Here is a 14,662-nt window from a genome sequence, read left to right as displayed (position 1 = left end):
CTCCAGGTAAGGTGCCCACGGGCGGGGCGGGGGCGCGGAGCACCCAGGTCTCACCTGTGTGTCCTGGCTCTAACAGCGCTCGTAAAATCTAGGTTGTTTCCGGAGCTAGCGCATCGAGATTTAGTGGAGAAGTCGCGGGTTCCGCAGCTACCCGAGCGGCGGTGCGACGACCTCATCATCCGCGGCCACCTGCGGGACCCACGCTGGGACGCGCCGGCCAGCGCCTCGCGTGGAGTCTCCCCTCCCCCAGGACGCTGGAACGGGCCTGACCCGGAAGCTTCTCTGGCGACCCGGAAGCAGAGGCGCGCGGCGGAGTGCCGCCGAGCAGCCACCGCCCCCTCGCCGCGTCGCCCGCTGTTTGCGGGGGGATCCCGGTCCGCGGCGGCGCCGGGTTGCCCTCATGGTCCCCGGCCGGCGGCCTCGGCGGCCTCGGCGGCGGGAGGATGACCTCTCCCCGGGAGCGGGGTGGCGACCTGGCCCGTTTCTACACTGTCACCGAGCCCCAGCGACATCCCAGGGGCTACACGGTGTATAAGGTCACCGCCCGGGTGAGTGCGGGTGTCGGGAGGGCGGAGAACCCCGAATTGGGGGCGCGAGGGACCCAGGGTATGGACCCTGGGGGGGGGGGTGCTTGACCCTGGGTCAGAGCCTGGCGCGGGACTGGGTGCGCCGGGTGCCCGGCCCTGCGTGGGAGGTGGGGACCCCTGGAAGACTGGGGTGGAGGCTGGGCGGCGGATGCTCCAGGCTGTGCCCTGGAAGGTCGCCGCGGTGCCTTCCTTCCAGGGTGGGGCAGGCGCTGATGCTTTCAGTGGATGACTCAGACCCTATCCCATTGGTACTTTTCTTTTCCTAAGGCTGAAATCTGCAGAAGTGGTTTTGCTGGCTTCCCCGAGATGGTGTAGATTGAAAAACTAATTTAATCTGATTTATGTAATAAAATATTATTTCTTCACGTTGACGTTTTAGACAGCGTCAGCTTTGTAGGCAGACAGACTCTTGAGAAGGATGTCACTGTGAGGGTCAGCAGTCTAGGCCCTCTATGTCTGGCTATTTTTTTTTTTTTTCGTGAGTTTTTCCATGATTTGCAGTAGAAGGAGACATAAAAATTCCACTGGGAGTGTCTGTGTGAGTTGTTTCGAGGGCCTGTGTAAAAGTTGTGAAGCTCCTTTATTTACATCAGCTAAACAATTTTATCTTATTTATTTTTTAGCTAAACAATTTTTAGTACACACTTTGTGTTTTATTTATTTATTTATTTATTTATTTATTTATTTATTTCCACTTTGTGTTTTATTGCCTTTGCCTTGGTTTTATTTTATTTTATTTTATTTTATTTTATTTTATTTTATTTTATTTTATTTTATTTATTCATTCATGAGAGACACACACACACACACACAGAGGCAGAGGCACAGGCAGAGGGAGAAGCAGGCTCCATGCAGGGACCTTGATGTGGGACTCGATCCCCGGTCTCCAGGATCAGGCCCTGGGCTGAAGGCAGCACTAAACCACTGAGCCACCCGGGCTGCCCCTGCCTTGGGTTTTAAAGAGAGTTTGCATCTCCCTTGTTGGAAAAGAATGACAACAAAAATAAGTCTGAATGTATGTGATGTAAGTATGTATGGGTATCTGTGTATATCAGGCATGTTGTACACATTACCCAATTGAATCCTGATGTTAATGATGAAGAAACTGAGGTTCAAGGAAGTTTCATAACTTGACCAACTTCACATCATAAAGCAGGTGCGCGTTGGGATTTGAGACCAGTTCTGCTTAATTCCAAGTTATATAAAAAGTTAAGAATTGATTTTATCATTATTATTAGTTGTTAAAAAAAGAGAGGCACAGGGCAGCCCCAGTGGCTCAGTGGTTTAGCACTGCCTTTGGCCCAGGGCATGATCCTGGAGTCCTGGGATCGAGTCCTGCATCAGGTTTCCTGCATGGAGCCTGCTTCTCCCTCTGCCTGTGTCTCTGCTTCTCTCTCTCTGTGTGTCTCTAGTGAATAAATAAATAAAATCTTTAAAAAAAAGGTACAAGATAGTAGTAATAGCACAATATACATTTGGAAGATAGCATAATCCTGTGTGTTGGAGAGCTCAGGAAATAGAATTTGAGAAGAACCTTAAAGGGTAGGTATATAAACAAAGTTCGGGGCATGTAAGTGGTACATGGTTTATGGAAGGGGTCCACAATTCAGACAAATGTGAGAAGATGAGAGCAAAATTTTTTAAAAAGATTTTATTTATTTGAGAGAGAGAGCGAGAGCACACAGTGGGGGGAGGAGCGGGGGAGAGGGAGAAACAGACTCCCCACTGAGCAGGGAGCTGGAAGGGGGGGGGTGCTGGATCATAAGACTCCAGGATCATGACCTAAGCTGAAGGCAGACATTTAACTGAACCACCCAGGTGCGCCTGCAAATTTGTTTAAAGATAAGACCAGGCCTGGTTATCTCAGAGGAGTATACTGGGAATAGAGTGAAATTTGTTACTCTTCCGGCTATGCAAGTAAGGTTGTTGCATAGGTGGGAGTGTTCCAGGTTAAGAAATTTTTTCAGGTTAAAATGAAGGGATCTTTATTATCCCATTCTTGAAACCTTTCTAGTTATCGGGCCCTTCAAAGTCTATAGTTTTCTAACATTCTTTATGGAATTAGAACAATTTTCAACGTACATAATGTTCCTTTCACAGCACCCTATTCATCCCTTATGATAACACCACACTTATATCTATCTGTTTACATGTCTGTGTTTCTTAGTAGATTTATGGTAGGTCTATAGCATTGTATTTGTTTCCTTTTATATCACCCAAGGCAATGTATGGCACACAATGTTGAAAAAAATATTGTTGAATGTTTACTTCCCCATTCTAGGCAGCACATCCAATCAATGTTTAGTTCCAGGCACTAAATGCTATGAGGGATACAAGGCTGAATAAAGCACATGCATTTCTTTCAAGGATGCTTATAGTAGAAAAAGTTAACTGGGCTTAAAGGAGTGTAGTATAAGATGTAAAATGTTAAATGATGTAAGTGACTTTAGAGAAGAGCTCTGGGATTTCAGACGACAGAGATTGCTTTGTCTCAAGGGATCAGGGAATATGTACCAGTTAAGAAGGTGAAATACGGAAAGAATCCAGACAGGTGGGATAAAAGGAGAGGGCATCATAAGTAGATGGGTGAATAGGAGGAATAGAGCACATGAAGGCCTGGAGGTGTGCGTGTGTGTGGAACTTGAATAGGAAATACTGAGTATGATTACTACTTGTATAGAAGGAAAGGTTAGCCTAATTTACATCTCAAATATCTTTTCTTAAGCTGTGCGCTAATTTTTATGATAACAGTTAACTTATGACAACATAAGTTAGAACCTGAAGTAGCACAATGCCTTAGAAGTAACCAAGTCTGGGGATGCCTGGGTGGCTCAGTAGTTAAGTATCTGCCTTTGGCTCTGTGTGCTGGGATCCCAGCATGCTGGGATCGAGTCCCACATCAGGTTCCTTGTGGGGTCCTGCTTCTCCTTCTGCCTATGACTCTGCCTCTCTCTGTGTGTCTCATGAATAAATAAATAAAAAATCTTTAAAGAAAAGAAAAAAAGTAACCAACTCTGTATAATATGCATGCTGCATATTACTGTGGTTTTTTTTTTTTTTTTCACTGTGGTTTTTCGAACTTGGAAATTGCTTACGCTGTCTTTTTTCTCCTTGTAAATGGCTATTTCCTCATTTTTTGCTTATGTTACAAAGTTTGTTTTTTTAATTTTTTAAAAGATTTAAAAATTTTTAATTATTTGAGAGAGAGAGAGCACGAGGGAGTGCATAAGCAGGGGGGAAAGGGAGAAGCAGACTCCCTGCTGAGCAGGGAGCCCAATGTGGGGCTCTATCCCAGGATCCTGGGATCATGACCTGAGCCTAAGGCAGCCGCTTAACCCACTGAAGCACTGGATCTTATGTTATGATTCAGAGATCATGACCTGATTTAAAATCAAAAGTTAGTTGCTTAACTGACTGAACGATCCAGGCGCTCCTGTTTTTTTAATTTTAAGGCTTGAGGGTCAACAAGGAGATAGACTTTTAAAAAATAACTGCTTAATATTATAAAACAAGTAAAATACTTATTATTTTTTGAGACTTAGGGAGAAAAACATCTTTCCTCAGGAGAATTAACCAAGTAAGTAGTGCTCCCCTGAGAGAACTTCATGAGATAAATATTAGGGATGTCTGCTCAGTGTTTTCTACTACTACTTTACTTGTAGCTTTAGGGAACAGTCCCTATGTTCTTGATCCTTACAGGGTACTTTATGTGAAAGTAGAATTAGAATGAGGGAAGTACCATTATTAAATTTTAGGTAGCATAAGAACTCTCTCATCTTTTAAAAACTCCTTGACATTTTGTTTTGCAATTCTCTGGAACCTAGCAGGGTTGGATAACCTTTGGCCAGTTACAGGCTTGCTAACAGATTTCCTAGTTAAATTCTGTGTTGTTTATGAATTTCTATCTAAAATATTTCAATTAAGAATTGGAAAATTCTTTTATAGATTTCCTTTGTTTCTTTAGTTAAAGAAGACAGATATAAAAGAGCCATTAGCAACGTTTTTGGTTGTTTCATCATGCTATGTTTACAAAACTCTTATTGTAATATAGATTTCCCAACAACATTAAGTGAATGGTAATTTTTGCCTGTATTTTTTTCCATGAGTATGGAAAGCAAGCGGTATGCTTTTATTTTTAAACGGCAGTGTTGTCTTATGACTATATTTTGTTTAAACCGAGGCATACTTTATGTACAATCGAGCTCATCAATTTTAAGCGTATGGTTTGATGAGTTGTGACAAATGTGTATAGTTGTGTAATCGCTGCCACAGTCCTCGCTGGAGAAGTTCCCTCATGCTCCTTTGCATTCAGTTCCTCCTCCCCACCCCCTATCCCTAGGCAACCACTGGTCAGTTTTCTGTCACTGTAGGTTGTATTTTCTAGAATTTGATATAAATGGAATTATACCCTATGCACATTGTTTCTTGGTTTGGCTTCTTAACTCAACATGACTACTTGAGGCTCATCTATGTTGTGTGCTGCCCAGTATTTATTTCATTGTATGGTTATACTAGAGTTATTTGGCTATTATGAATATAGTTATCATGAACATTTATTGAGAAGTATTTGTATGGACATTTGCTTTCATTTTTTTCTTTTTCCTTTCTTTCTTTAAAAAACATTTTACTTATTCACAAGAGACACACAGAGAGAGAGGTAGAGACACAGGCAGATGGAGAAGCAGGCTTCCTGTGGGGAGCCTGATGTTGGATTCGATCCTGGGACTCCAGGATCACAACCTGAGCCAAAGGCAGATGCTCAACCACTGAGTCACCCAGGTGGTCCTTTCATTTTTCTTGATAGCACACAATTTAGTCCACATTTTATAGAACAAACACTTATATGGTGCTAATTATGACTCAAGCATTGTTCTAAGCACTTTATATAAATTAGCACATTTTCCACAGCAGGCCAATGAGTAGGTGCTATTATTCTTCTCACATTTTCAATGAGGAAATTAAAGCACAGAGATGTTAAGCAACTTACCTGGGGTCACATGGCTAGGCTATAGTGGAATCTAGATTTGAACACAGGTATACTGGCCCCAGTCACAGTGCTTTTATCCCAGACCTGTGCTGTTGAATACCTATATAAAACACATTTCATTAGATATTGTGGGTGCATGTTTGGGGATGCCTGTGTGTCCCCACAGGGCCTTTGGCAAAAGTGATGGATACATGGAGAATACAGTGACTGTGATAATGTGAACAAAGAGGAGTAGAGAATGAATGGAAGAAATACTTAGCTTGCTTGATTTGAATCTGAAAATTGCCATTTCCGAGGCTTTAAATGGAAACACTATTTGTATTGGTTGGAGGGAACCTGCTTTCAACTCCTGACCGTATTCTTGTAAGGCCTGCTTGTGCTAGAGACAGGAATTATTTGTAGCTTCCCAAGTATGTTAGCACTTTTCTCACATATTTTTTATGTTAGATGCTGTTTACTATGTCTAGAATGCTCTTCCCTTTTGTTTTGCCATCCCTGCTCATCTAAAGTGTCAGCTTCTACCCTATGTTTTCCAGGAAGCCTTTCTTAGTTCTAGAACTCCATGTGTATTGTGTATTCCTCCATTAAAGCCTTTATCATAATGTTTGCTTCCTTCTCTGAGGGCAGACTGCCTTTTTGTATTCATGGTGCCTAGCACAGAGCTGGATGATAGCAGGAATTTGAGAGAAGGCTGAAAAGAGGCAATATTTTTCTTTTTTAAGTGTTCCTTTTTAAATTGATATATAATTTACTTATATAATTTATATATATATTTATATATAATTTACTTATATAATTCTATGAATTTTTACACAATAGAGTCAAATACCCACCATTTTCATTGGAAACAGAACAGTTCCATTATCCCCTAATACTCCCTCATGCTATCCCCTTTACAGACTCTTCTCCCCACCTCTTAGCCCCTTGGTGACCATATGCTCCCTACTACTCTACTTCTGCCTTTCTCAGAATGTCGTATAAATAGAATCATCCAGTTTTTAACCTTTTGAGATGGTCTTTTCCCATTTTTTCACTGGGTTTGTATTCTAACTGTTGAATTTTGAGATTCTGTATTTGTTTTGGATGTAAGGGTTTTTTTTGTCAGATATGTGATTGCAAATATTTTCTCCCAGTGTGTGGCATATCTTTTTATGATCTTAACCATGTCTTTCATAAACCAAAAAGTTTTAATTCTGGTGAAGTCTCATTTTTTTTTCTTGTATGAAGTGTGCTTTTTAGTATTATATCTAAAAACTCTTTATAATTCCAGGTCACCAATCCCCCCCCCCCCACACCCCCCAGTGATTTATTCTAGAAGTTTTAGTGTTTTGCATTTAACATTTCCATTTTGAGTTTATTTTTGTATATGGTGTGAGGATTAGGCTGAGGTTCGTTTTTGCATATGGATGTTCACTTGCAACAAAACACTTTAAGAGACTAAACCTTTTTAAAAATTTAATTGCTTTTGCATCTCTGTCAAAAATCAATCAGCAATATATGTGTGGATTTGTTTCTGGTTTCTCTATTTTGTTTCATACCACCCTGTCTTCATTATTGTAGGTTTATGTTTATACAAAGTCTTAAAATTGGATACAATTCCATACAATTCCTCCAACTTTATTCTTTTCAAAATTGTTTTGGCTATTCTAGTTCCTTTGTGTTTCTATGTCAATTTTAGGATCAGGTCTCTATATCTATAAGAAATCCTGTTGGCATTTTGATTAGAATTCTACTAAATCTGTGAGTCAATTTTGGGGGAGAATTGACATCTTTACTCTGTTGAATTTGCACATCTGTGAATGAACACAGTATGTCTTGGCATCACTTTAGGTGTTCTTTGATTTCTTTCATCAGTGTTTTATAATTTTCAGTATACAGATTCTGGGCATTATTGTTAGATATACTCCTTAGTATTTCATCTTTTTGTAGCTACTGTGAATGGCATTAAAAATTTGATTTGGAGGTGTCTGGGTGGCTCAGTTGCTAAACGTCTATCTTCAGCTCAGGTTGTGCTAGTTGGGTCCTGGGATCCAGCCCTGAGTCAGGCTCCCTGCTCTGCAAGGAGCTTGCTTCTCCCTCTCCCTCTGCCCTTCCCCTTGCTTGTGCTCTCTCTTGAGCTCCTTATCTTTCTGGAATCAGTAGATTAAAAAAAAACTTTAAAAAAATTTTATTTTCAATTTTTCATTGCTAGTATTAAGACATTTGGGTTTATTTTTGTGTTATATCCTATGACTTTTCCAAAGTTATTTGTTTTAGGAGTTTTTGGCAGTTTTCATTTTTTTCTACATAGACAATACATGTTTGCCAAAAGGAATAGTTTTATTTCTTCCTTCCAACCAGTATGTCTTTTCTTTTTCTTGCCTTATTGTTCTAGCTAGGACTTCTAGTCCAGTGTTGAATAGGAGTGATGAAAGTGGACATCTTTGCCTTGTTCTTGATCTTAGGAGGAAAGCATTCAGTCTTTTAAGTATGATATTCACTGTGGAGTTTTAATTTTTGGTTTTAATAGCTTTTTATTTTGAAAGTATTGTATATTCATAAACATTTCAAGTAAAACTTTAAGTCACTATAAGGGAATAAAAGCCTACTAAATTTTAAACCCTTAACTGCTTACATTATTACAAATGTCTAATGTCAAAGCAGTGCGAATTAATAGTTTTTAGTTAAGTCAGTAGCACCATGAAGGTTTCTTGAAAAAATAGTTGGTGTTGGCTTACTTTGGAAATATTTTCAGCAAATGGAGTAGTTACAAGGGTAGGGAGGGAGATTAATTTGTTGAAAAAATGTATTTATGATTAAAATTTTTAAAAACTCATGGCTCTCAAATTGTTCAGTTTTTTTAGCACCTTGTTTTATTCTACTTTTCCTTTGTTTTTGACTTAATTCTGTTTAGTAGAAAACTATCTCATATTCAGAAAACTTTAGTAAGCAGAATTTTAAAAAGAAAGATTTTATTTATTTATTTAGAGAGAATGTGAACAGGGGGAGAGGCAGAGGAACAGAGACAAAGAGAATCTCAAGTGAACTCTAGACTGAGCATGACCCTGAGATCCTGACCTGAGCCCAAATCAGGTCTGACGCTTAATAACTGAGCCACCAGGTGCCCCCTAGTAAGCAGGTCTTAAAAAATGTAAACCAATCCTGTTTTCATTCTGTTTATTGACAACTTATATGCTCAGATATTAAGATTTTAATGATTTTTTATTTTCCTCAAAATTAGATTAGAAAATAGTTTACCTTAGAGTGGTGCCATTATAGTTGGTAAATTTGAAGTGAGAAAAGCAACATTTATTGAGTATCCAAAGGTAACTTGCTGTTACTGTTTCTTAATTCTCTCATTAGATTTTGGGATTTGAATGGTATAGAAAGCAATTATTCCTTTCAATGTATTACTTTTGTTAAAACTTTTTTAAAAAAAGATTTTATTTATTCATGAAAGACACACAGAGAGAGGCAGAGGCATAGACAGAGGGAGAAGCAGGCTCCTCACAGGGAGCCTAATGTGGGACTTGATCCTAGAACCTGGGATTATGCCCTGAGCCTAAGGCAGATGCTCAGCCGCTGAGCCACCCAGGTGTCCCAACTGTTGTTAAAACTTGTTAGAAAGTGGAATGTCTAATTTTTTTTCCCATTGACTTATCTATCTTGTGCGGAAGTTCTTTCATTCCAGAGAACTAAATAAACAGTGTTATAAAATGTCTAATTATGGATTGTGCAGGTGCTGTCTCTTGGGTCCAGACTGCCTGGTTGGTGGGTGATTAACCAATCCAAACATTCCTGCCAACCAGTGACACCTGCAGCTCTGCAGGGAAAAGAGGGAGAGAGGAACTAGATGCAGGTGATGGGGTGGGAGGGAGGTTGAATTTGGTAAGAGGACACTTGCCTATGTGAGCTGGGTGCTATGAGGTACCTACTATTCTTGCCAGAGGGGTGTGTGTGTATGTATGAAATGCAGCTTAAAGGTGTCAGTATGTTTATATGAAACTATGGATTTTATGAAAGTCAAATGCCTGAAAGTCAGGATTGTGTACATTGCATTGATGAATGTGCCATTTGGTTTACCTAATCACCACAATGGGAAATGTTCAGTGTAGTGTAGCCTTACATTTTTGTATATCCAATTATTCCCATCCCACATTTGGAGAGTCGTATCTTTGAGAGATGAAGAGTGGGCATGTGGCTCGCCCCTCCCCGCCCTTTTTTCATGTTTGATTATTTGTATCTTGACACTTAGTTTTTTTTAATGTTACTTTTGCTAACCCTTTATCCTCTTAGCTCATTTACCAAGCTGGTAGCTGAACAGCCATCAGAAGATTTGACTATAATAAGTTTTTCATAAAAGTAGCTTCTTAAGATCTATATTTAACTCATTTCTACTTGGTTCTAAAGGGACTTATTTTGTGGTCCATTTTTGTAGGTGATATAATAGATTTGACTGATTTTTGTAGTTCTGTTTTCCAGAAGCTATCTTTCAATCTTATGAAGAAGACAATTCTTTTGTGTGGGATTGAGTTAAGAGGGTTATTTCAAGTCAAAATTATGATGGTAATTAGATAAATGAGTATTTTAGACTTGACTTTTAAGGGAAGTTGGAAATACTTATTAAGAGGTAGATAAAGGAACGCCTCAGTGGCTCAGCGGTTGAGCATCTGCCTTCAGCTCAGGGCGTGATCCTGGGGTCCCAGGATTGAGTCCTGCATCGGGCTCCCTGCATGGAGCCTGCTTCTACCTCTGCCCATGTCTCTGCTTCTCTGTCTCTCATGAATAAATAAATAAAATCTTTTTTTTTAAAGAGGTGGATAAAATAAGTTAGCACTCTGAAAAGGATCTAGAGGACCTAATGACTATATGATCTGTTGATTATTATGGGTCTGAGATAGGGCAAGCCCTAATCTCAGGTCTTTGTTTTATAGATAGGAAAGAGGGCTTGTTTTATGGTTGCTTTCTCTTTGGTTTATCACTAAACTGGCAAAAAGCAGTTCATGGCTTTTTCAAGGACTGTAATCAAACTCCTTTCTTTGTAGCTCCTTCTCTTCTGTCAAAGCACTTCTTTAGCTGCTATTTTTGGTCAACTTACATTTCTCTGTAAAAGACAGAATGGGTTCATCTAACAGGCATCAGGAATATTACTTGCATACTTGGAATTTTAATCTTTAGGAGGGCTGATTTATTTGTGTCCTAGGAGTACTTTGTTTGGAATCATGGAGTTTTGAGATCCAGTCTTGCCTGTAACTGATTAGTATGATTAGTATTAGTATGTTACTGTGTGCTCTTGGGCTTGGTTATCTCATCCTACCAGGCAGGATTGTTGTGGTGATTAAATGAAGTAGAGGACTTAATTTCTTAGCACAGTAAGAGATAGTGACCTTCACTGTAAGCCTTTATTTGTTTTCCTAAACTCAGAACTTACTGTTGGCATTAACAGGGGCAGATAGACTACAAGCATTGCAGCAGTGTTTCCCAACTGTATTCCACATTTAGTGGGTGTTGCACTAAATAAATAAAATAATAGATAACCTATGATGGACATAAAAAGTCAAGTGGATAGATACTGCATCTTCCTTTTCGAGATTTACTATGCATGATAATATATTAAAGGGCTTGAGAAATTCTGTAAAAAATGTTTCTTTTGTAAACAAAGATAAACTGAATTGGTCCTTAAGCCTTTCCTTTGAAAGCACTGATTTTAGAGAATATTGATATTCCATACAGCACGATTTGTGAAGCACTGCTTTAGGGTAATAATTTTGAAGATCACTTGGTAATAGAATTCTCTATACCAAGAGGCTCTGAGAGATACATGTATAGTATCATACTAGTGATAGGTAATGCTTACAGTGGAAATTTATGAAATTTAAACAAAAGGAATACTGCTTTATTTTTTTAAATTTTTAAAAAGATTTTATTTATTTATCCACGAGAGAGAGAGAGAGAGAGACAGACAGAGACATAGGCAGAGGGAGAGAAGCAGGCTCCATGCAGGGAGCCTGATGTGGGACTTGATCCCGGGTCTCCAAGATCACGCCCTGGGCCGAAGGCGGCACTAAACCACAGAGCCACACTGCCCAGTATTCCTGGGGCTGCCCAGGAATACTGCTTTAAATTCCATCCTTTGTGGCATTTATTGGCTACATCTTATGACAAAATATTAAAATTCACCCCCAGAAAAGTGACTAAATGATAGTTAGCAACCTATATCAGAGGGAATTTATAGTGGTTTTATTTTTTTAATTGTTGAGATGATTATTAATAGAGCTTTATAAGTTATAAAAATCTGGGTCTGAGCACTCAGTTTGTTCATTTTCATTATAATCATGTTCTTTCTTTAGATTTCTGATTGATAGTCTTGTTTCTCACTAATTCTATGTTCCTCATGAACAGAATTACATAGAAAGAGTTGGATATTTGGGCTCATGTTATTCTAACTAAAACCCTTTTGTGTTTTTTGGTTTCCATCTCAGAGGACACATTCCTAACTATTTAAAGAAGGTTACACATGTGGAAATACTGAATCTCTTATAGTGGGGCGCCACGTGGTTGAACTTGCTAATGTATTTGCCAGGTGATTATATTTTTATAATATAGTGGTGTAGAAATCAGACCCAGTTGTATTTTCTATTTATAGTTCAATATGCAGAAGTGGAATAGGCACTAATATTTGTTGAATGAATAAGTGGAAGAATAAATAAAACCTAATGGTGATAGGGCTTGTAGAGGTAAGTAAACTTAATTATTACTGAAAATATTACAGATAATTTGAAGGATACAGTATAGTACAGTGGAAAGAACACTGGACCAGGAGTCAGAAATCCAAGTTCTAATTCCAGATCTAAAGGCGGATAGTCATGGGACCTTATACAAGTCTCTAGATCTTGTTTTCTCATTGGTAAAAGGGGGACTCATAATAACCACTCCTGCCTAGTTCATAAGTTGTTGAGGGAATAAAATGAATCATTAAGAAAATGCTTTGCAATTATAAATCTACAAAATCAGATTTTTTCCCCCTCTCCATGCCTAGCACAGTACTGGTATAGATTTTCTCTTTTCATACTGAAAAGGAGAGTAAACAGCACAGTCCAGGACTGATTCTTGGAGTGCTCACAGATTGTTGGGGGATAGGAGGAGGAAGAGGAACCTGCAAAAGAGAAGCAAAGACCAAGGAGGAAAGAGGAGAATCAGGAAGGTATAGTTTTATACTTTCCAGACATAATTTTCACTAAGTTTTGCTTATACTCTTTGGGAAAGGGATAGTTAATACTCAGCAAATAGTTTTTGATTTAATTTTCTGAACTCCGCCTGAGTAGATCCCCCACCCCCTTCACATGAGAAGTATTTGAGGGTGAAGAGAAGTTCTTATAAGCTTAAATTAAAGACCTTCACTTAGGTAGTTTAAGAATACTTAAGCTTTGGTTTTCTGAATTTTCTATACTGTGAATAATTGATTTTCATGAAAACATTAAAAGTCCCTCAGCTGTTCTTGACGGCTTCAGGGATGCCACTGTGGTGTGGATAGCAAGCCTCCAGTGTCAGGAAAGGGTCTAGGATAAAGTGCTTCCCAACCCACTGCTTAGCATACTGCTGTTGTTTGATATACTAGAAATTTGGGAAATACAACCCTCCTTCTCTTCTCCACTCTGCATTTCCTCCTTGCCCCTCCCAGGTAACCCCCAGTTACACATTTTGTAAGACTGTGCACTCCGGGAAGATGTGAAGGCAGGGGCTTTGCTCACCATTGTAGCAGCCGCACAGAGAACTTCATGAGCCACTGAGACTACAGATGACAAATCATAATCAAATTGGTTATTTCCGATAAGATGATTTTAAAATTGTGGGTATGGCCACCTGGCTGGCTCAGTCAGAAGAGTGTGCAACTCTTGATCTTGCAGTTATGGGTTTGAGCCCCACGTTGGGTGAAGAGATTACTAAAAATAAGTAAACTTAAGAAAATTTTTGGATATTGTTAGGGATGGCTAATGTATTTTTGCTTATGCAATATACTTATATTTGATTTCCAGGAATGGCTTACCTGAAGAAAATCCAAAATGTGATACTTCTAATTGCACTCCAAATCAGGAAATAATTCTTTGGCCACAAAAAGATCATTTGCATGTGTAGAGGAAGAATATTTAAAATAGTAAGATATCTTCATATGTTTACAAAGTGATTGAGTTGTAAATTAGTAAATCTTACCAATTTTCCACAAAAGAAAACTTGTAGAATGCCAAGTGCACCTGAATAAACTTTGTTGCCAGTGATCATATGTTGACTGTTATTGGTGGGTGGATTATTAGTGGATTGATTATTTCTGACTTCTCATTAGCATATTTTACAAAAATTTAAGAAAAACTCATAGTAACCAAAATTAAATCATTAATTATGTGAAACACTATCATAGTTTTAGAAAGGTATGTGTGATATTGGGGGTGTTAGTATTTGAAAGTAATAGCTAAAATTCAGTATTTGAGGGTGCCTGGGTGGCTCAGTCTGTTAAGCATCTGCCTTCAGCTCAGGTCATGATCTGGGGGTCCTGGGATCAAATCCCGTATTGGGCTCCCTGCTCCTTGGGGAGCCTGCTTCTCCCTCTTCCCCTCCTTCTGCTGTGCTCTCTCTCTGTCAAATAGATAAATAAAATATTAAAAAAAATAAAATTCAGTATTTGAATAATTTTATGGTCATTAGTTCTAGCCTTTTATTCTAAATCTGTGTTGTGTAATACAGTAAGGATCAATCATGTGGCTATTTTTATTTAAATTAATTTAAGTGAAATAGAATAAAAAATTCAGTTCTTCAGTTGCATTAGTCATGTTTCAGGTTCAGTAGCAATGCACATGCATGTGGCCAAGGGTACTGTGTTGAACAGTGCAGATAAGGAACATTTCTTTCTTTCCATGATCAAAGAAAGTTCTGTTGGACAGCAACACTATTCTAAATTAATGAAAAGTACCAAGAGATTTCACCAAATTTATATATCTTGAAAACTGGAGAATAAAGTGGTAAGAAATTGGAAACCTTACCTGTCTGGAATTCTTAGGTGGGACCTCTCAAGATAGTTAAATTCTCTGATAAGGGAGAAAAGGAATGAACTTTT

At 38.9% G+C, this 14,662-nt stretch overlaps 1 protein-coding gene across 4 annotated transcripts in view; it reads left to right on the top strand.

Annotated features, from left to right (window-relative positions):
• The first annotated feature begins 306 nt into the window (after positions 1–306).
• Positions 307–14,662, top strand: part of RPS6KC1 (ribosomal protein S6 kinase C1) — a 179,985-nt gene continuing 165,629 nt past the window's right edge. For 3 of the 4 annotated variants that reach the window (XM_077902148.1, XM_077902147.1, XM_077902145.1), the window contains exon 1: positions 307–548. In XM_077902148.1, the coding sequence (XP_077758274.1) occupies positions 444–548 (105 nt within the window). In that variant the 5' untranslated portion in view covers positions 307–443. Of the gene's footprint in view, positions 549–13,589; positions 13,709–14,662 lie in introns of all 4 variants that reach the window. The other variant, XM_077902146.1, reaches the window with a different exon arrangement.

Source organism: Canis aureus, chromosome 6 (genome assembly GCF_053574225.1).
Source record: "Canis aureus isolate CA01 chromosome 6, VMU_Caureus_v.1.0, whole genome shotgun sequence".
In the NCBI taxonomy this organism is placed as follows: domain Eukaryota; kingdom Metazoa; phylum Chordata; class Mammalia; order Carnivora; family Canidae; genus Canis; species Canis aureus.
The sequence above is the reverse complement of the archived record's forward strand: the minus strand, read 5'-3'. Positions and strand labels throughout refer to the sequence as shown.